The 5981-nt window shown below is 45.8% G+C and overlaps 1 protein-coding gene across 1 annotated transcript in view; it reads right to left on the reverse strand.

Moving 5' to 3' along the window:
- Positions 1–5582: 5582 nt before the first annotated feature.
- Positions 5583–5981, reverse strand: part of T265_09489 (hypothetical protein) — a gene marked incomplete at both ends in the record, with an annotated part of 9812 nt that continues 9413 nt past the window's right edge. The window contains one exon of the mRNA XM_009175571.1: positions 5583–5862. Coding sequence (XP_009173835.1) covers positions 5583–5862 — 280 coding nt within the window. The remainder of the gene's footprint in view (positions 5863–5981) is intronic.

Genomic DNA, 5981 nt, shown 5'->3' on the forward strand with positions numbered 1-5981 from the left:
GTCCGTGTTTTCGGGTCCACAGAGGAACTACTCGACGGCCGTGAGTCTGTCTGACAACTACGACTAACTCTGTAGAGCGCCGGCTAGATGAAAGAGATGAAGATGATTTCATGTGATCCGCATGTTAGTGGTGTGCGTCGGTTAAGATCGTCCAGCTGTCTGGTGTTATCGACGTAGGCTCTATGTGGCTAGTTAGTTAGGTATCGTGTACCCCTAGCCGCATGTTAGCGGTGTGCGTCGGTTAAGATCGTCCAGCTGTCTGGTATTATCGATGTAGGCTCTATGTGGCTAGTTAGTTAGGTGTCGTGTACCCCTAGCCGCATGTTAGCGGTGTGCGTCGGTTAAGATCGTCCAGCTGTCTGGTATTATCGATGTAGGCTCTATGTGGCTAGTTAGTTAGGTGTCGTGTACCCCTAGCCGCATGTTAGCGGTGTGCGTCGGTTAAGATCGTCCAGCTGTCTGGTATTATCGACGTAGGCTTTATGTGGCTAGTTAGTTAGGTATCGTGTACCTCTAGCCGCATGCTGTGGTGTGCATCGGTTAAGATCGATGAACCCGAAGGACTTTCTAGCATAACTCGGAACCTGTAATGAAAAACTCTGTAAGTTGCCAGTCAACGTTCACGATGTTTAGCAAATAATTAGCGTGCACCACTGGCAACAAGGAATCATCGGCCAAAAGTTGTTTGCACGAATGCGCCTGCGCATAAGTTGCATCTCCAAAGGCCATTTAGATTCTAGAATGTTGAGGAAGTCTGTTCCGGTGGAAAAATACCTGAAAGTTACGTTCATTGTATGTGAGTCAACCTTTTCCACAATTCGCGATTTTTTTCATCCGTTAAGGTATTCAAAGTCGGCGGTGTTTATTCACCTGGAGATTTAGTTCACTTAAACAAATCGCCATAGTAAAGAATTTTCACTAATACAGGAGCATGTACCTTATACATAGACATTCTACACTATGAAGTGGGAAGTCTGAAAATGCCGTAGATTTCGAGAAATCAATCTCATTGTGCGAATAGCCAGCGGCGTGTAGAACAGGGATTCTCAAGAAGGCAGATTCACTCGTCCAACAGCAGTGGCGATGGTCCGAGATATAGGTCGCGAGCCGGGTACGCACTGGAACGAGATTTGTCCCGATTTGCCAGATTAAACGTCAATAAGAACCATTATTTTGGGATCCGCCGCTCCAATCAGAGAGGTTGCAGCCCGACTGTGCTCAGTATTCGCACAGGGGAATTGATTTCGCTTAAGTGATGAAATTTTCAGGGTTACCATTTCAAAGCGAAAATGTCTAATTATTCGGCAAATTGCTAGCATGGATCTTCCGTTTTAGTGAGCGGATCTTCAAGTTTAATCATTACCGGCTGTGAAAACCGGGCGCTCAGTATTCGCCTAATGGCATTCAATTTTCGACGACTATGACGTGCCCCCGATGGGTTAAAGCGATCGAACAACTGAGTTAAAAGTACCAGTCCAACGGTTTGGGCCCCATTTAGGCATCCCGATGGCTCGGCGATGCTGGGAAATTATTCCACCAGAATCTTCCACCACAGGTATGATTGCTTCAGTGGACAGTGAAATTCAGTGAGCTGCAAAAATATGTGGATAGATAGGAATTTTTGGACTGAGCACACACACTACAAAATGCAATATTTTGGCTCAAAAAGTGTTACTCCACACCTAGAGATTTTGCGCCTGAGAGCATTGTGCTGCTAATAGTCATCTGCAAATGGTGAATAACGTACGGATATATCGCGAATCGTGGTTAAACGTGAATCGTTTACAGTGGACGAAATTCGCAAATGTTTCTGCAGACGATACAATTCACTGAGCTTTCTAGAAGATATACGGCCTTTATGGATGCAAAATACGCGGAGGTGCCACACCTGTAAATAATGTTTGCAATTTATACCCGCTTGACTGGTCCAATGCCGTATTATACATTCATGGATCGATAATTGCTATTACCAGTTGTCACCGCGGAAGACGAATCCATTCTTTTTGAAAACTCGTGCGAGGCTGAATGAACGTAAGGCTCGCAGGTGTTGATGATCTATGCAAGTGCAAAGTTCTGCGTTGTAACTAGCGATATATTCCAGGACGACCATGTCGTCAATCATGGATGATTACTGAATGAATTTAGCTGACACACAGGACTACCATGTAGCTGGAGGTCCACGTTACCTGATCAACCGGCTACATGCAATCTACGTTCATCATAGTGGACGGCTGAGCGAACCTAGCTGACTAACATGCGGCTGGGAGTCCATGATGCCTAATCAGGTGGCCGGACGAGCGGTACTCATGCCATTCGTGAACAGGGAAGTGCACAGCTTGTACTACAGGCCAGAATCAGTTGCTTTAAGAATTCCCCGAAGAGGTTTGGCTGGGACTGAAGACGTATCATCTACCATAGTAAAACCCAGCAATGCGCCACGTACTTAACATGGATAGACGACATATCCGGCAGTGGTTGTTTATGTCCTGGGTGGTAAGGACCCTGCTGAATGCATTGGCTAGAAAATATCGCGCCTTACATGACGGTGTTGAACGCTTCAGCGGGGCTCATCAGGTGCCCAGCTCCTCTTAGGCTAGCCGTCTATCTACCGAAAGTCGATTGTACAAATACTAAGAAAATTTATGGTTGTGTTCAAGATAATAAGAAGTCCCCGAGAGATGGTTCCCTGTCTCCTAAGACAGCGCACTAAGTGGCAAGCACTACGCCTACTAATAGTGAACATAGGTACGCTCAGATTACTAGCTTCTTCGGATTTCAGGAACTTCCGTTCGTCTTGCAACCCATCTGCTTCGCACAGTGTACTCAGGATATTCGCATTCCCGATATTTCTACCGAGACCGTGGCTCCAGCGTGTATAAGTGGTTGAATTCCCAATTTCGGGGCCTTGTTTCTATAACGACCGATCGCGGATCGTGATATGACTCGTAACTATTCCAGGTTCTTGCTGAATTACCCGGATGCAAACGCATTTGCACCACTGCCTATCATCTTCAAGCAAACGGCCCATATGCACGATTTCACCGAAAGTTGAAAACAACCACAAAATGGTTCATCTGGTTGGTCTGATCTACTATTGCTGGTATTGCTACATTTACACGCTATGTGTCGTTCGCCCTTGAGCTGTTCTTTAACAGAACTTGTTTGCTGCACAACATTACGAATACCGGATCACGTTTTGGCCCGGATAGTCAAAATATCCCTGATTCATCTACCTGCGTAACTAACAAAACGTACGTATCTTTACTACGCTATTAATCACCTGCAACACAAAACAAATAATTCTTTCTTCCTCCAGACCTGTTCACCGGTTCTCATGTTTTTATTCGTTCTGATCATGTTAAACCAGTCCCGCAAACTCCATAAACCGGTCCTTTCCGTGTTGGTCTGCAGAATGAAGACTAGTTTGCCGTTCTTTTTCACCCTAAACGGGAAAAAATCCTATTCATTACTTCAAACCCACTTAATTAGAACCTCTTGAGCGAAGTGCCCCTGAGAGACCACAACAAAGTGCCCTCGATAAGTTTGCACGCACATCCTCAAACCTACAGACGATCGCCCTGCACAACCACACCGCACTAACCGTTTTGGCAGACACGTACATTGACTAGACCCTTTCATCGTAATTTGACACCAGATATTTCATCACAAGTTGGTACCTCACGTTCAACCGACCTTTTTTCCTTTTCGATAGGCAAACGTACTTGTAGCTGTTACTTAATCTAATTAGCGCTTCCGCATCCACTGTCTCTTTCGTGCTTTGTTTTGTTCCACATTGTCGCAGGTTAACATCCTCCACCATTTCATCAGCATCTAGATTCCTCGCTCGCTAGGGAACAGTATTTATATGTATTCATGTTCGTGCACACATCAAACGGGAGGGTGCCCCCTCTCTTCAAACTGCACACAATACATAGGCACACAACTCGGCCCAACACACCACACACGCGAGTTCACACAGCTCCACACTTCTCCACGGATAATAAGGAGCACATGTAGCAGCTAAACCGCAGAGCAAACGCGTCTCGGGTCCAAAAATTCCTGTCAGGAACTCTCAACAAGTGTCCTCGAACGATAAGTCTCTTTCTGGTTTGTTCCACCTTTTCTATTTTAAATATTTTATCAGCTGCACCTAATTATTGTACACATCATCATCCTTCTGGTAAAAACAGACGATTTCTAGCGCTCAACTTTTCATGATCAGCCTAATTAAGTCACATCTAGATAACTGACACACATGTGAAGCTACTGTTAAAGCCACGCCGCTCAGTATTCGCGCAATGTAATTGATCAATTGAAGGCCACGGCATTTTCAGGCTAACGGCTTCATAGCATGCAATGTCTATGTATAATGCATATTTTCATGCATTATTGCAAATGATCTACCATGGTGATTTGTCCATGTGAGCGAGTCTTCAAGGTCAATAAACACCGCCGACTGTGAATACGTTGCATAATGTAATAAGAAATCGCGAATTGCGGAAAAAGGTGACTCACTTACAACGGATGGAACTTTTAAAAGCTGAAATAATTCCTTGAACATTATAGAATCTACATGGCCTTTGTGGATGCAAAATATGTGGAGGTGCATTCATGAAAACAATTTCGCTCAAAAATTGCCGCCACCAGTAAAAATTTCGTGATCCACGTTCATTATTGGCGAAAAGTAGTGCAAGTTTGTTGGTAAACAGTAGAGTGCACCATTTAGCTTTTGAGTTTTACTGGGAAGACCTTGGCGAGGATCGATTAGCCACATAGTATCCGGGTCGATCATAGCGGGCAGCTGAACGAACCTAGCTGATGCACGCGACTAACATGCGACTAGGGGTCCACGAAGCCTAATCAGGTAGCCGGAGCGCGCCTATCCATCTCTACCAGGGAAAGTTTCGAAATAGACGACATGGAAAGTTAAGATGTAGTGGTCGTTTTGCTTCCGGGAGGCATATGATCTTCTTCGTGAGGGGTGTTCATCTGGACGTTGAGGTCCTGAAATAAGATAGATCTACGTTAGGTCATCGCCATGAGGCCGTAGCAGCGCCTCAAGACGTGCGCTATAGTGGGATCCGTGTGCATTCTTGCCTAACACACGCAGACTTCCATGACACACTGTGCTGGGATTTTGTGCTTCAGTTCAGTTGAACACCATAAGGCGCCCTCTTTGTGGAGGAGGTAGCAACCACACCTTTGCGCTTTCCGGATGGCCCGGGGGCTAACAACCAAAAGTATTTTTATATGGGCTCAACTTTGTGACAAACCTAAGGATAATCACTTCAAGGCGGGCAGGTCCACCATACATACAGCCGACATTATATGGTACGCCATCCGTTACACACCAGCGGTCGCTGGTAGTGGTCGGTCTGTCACAGGGCACACAAAAGCCAAAGTCTGTATCCCTAGACTGCCATTTGGGTTGAGATGCAGTATCCTTGACCACCAATACCAGGCCGTCAGTTACACTTTGAGCCTTGACGCGGCAGGGTTTGCCCTTGAACAATCAATCGCCTAAAGTTAGTTGCGGTCCTCCTGGGGTCCAGCCTCTGAAGCTTATTCATCACTAGATTCAGTTATTTACGAAGGCCGTCAAAATCTGTCGGCGGTGGTTTGGGAACGATTGTTAGGGCACAGCTTTTTCCGATAGGTTGTAATCCGAAAGCCACCGTTGGTGGAGTGGGAATCAAGCTGAAAAATGCATGAAGAATCGTTCTTACCGCTTGAAACGGACAGATCTTCATATACAAAGGACAGGTGTATTGCAGGGGGCCGCATCGCTTAATGGAAAGGGCATGTGCACTCTCTAGCACAGGTGTCAACCGTCGGCGAACGTCTTGGTGTTTGCACCACAACCTATGGGTTAGTTAACGTAGCTTGATCTCACCTTATTTGTTCCAACACTATCATAGGGCAGGCTTGTCGGTCGAGGCCTCAAGTGCTTCAAAACGAGAGAACATGCAGACACAGCCATT

Source organism: Opisthorchis viverrini, assembly GCF_000715545.1.
Source record: "Opisthorchis viverrini unplaced genomic scaffold opera_v5_278, whole genome shotgun sequence".
In the NCBI taxonomy this organism is placed as follows: domain Eukaryota; kingdom Metazoa; phylum Platyhelminthes; class Trematoda; order Opisthorchiida; family Opisthorchiidae; genus Opisthorchis; species Opisthorchis viverrini.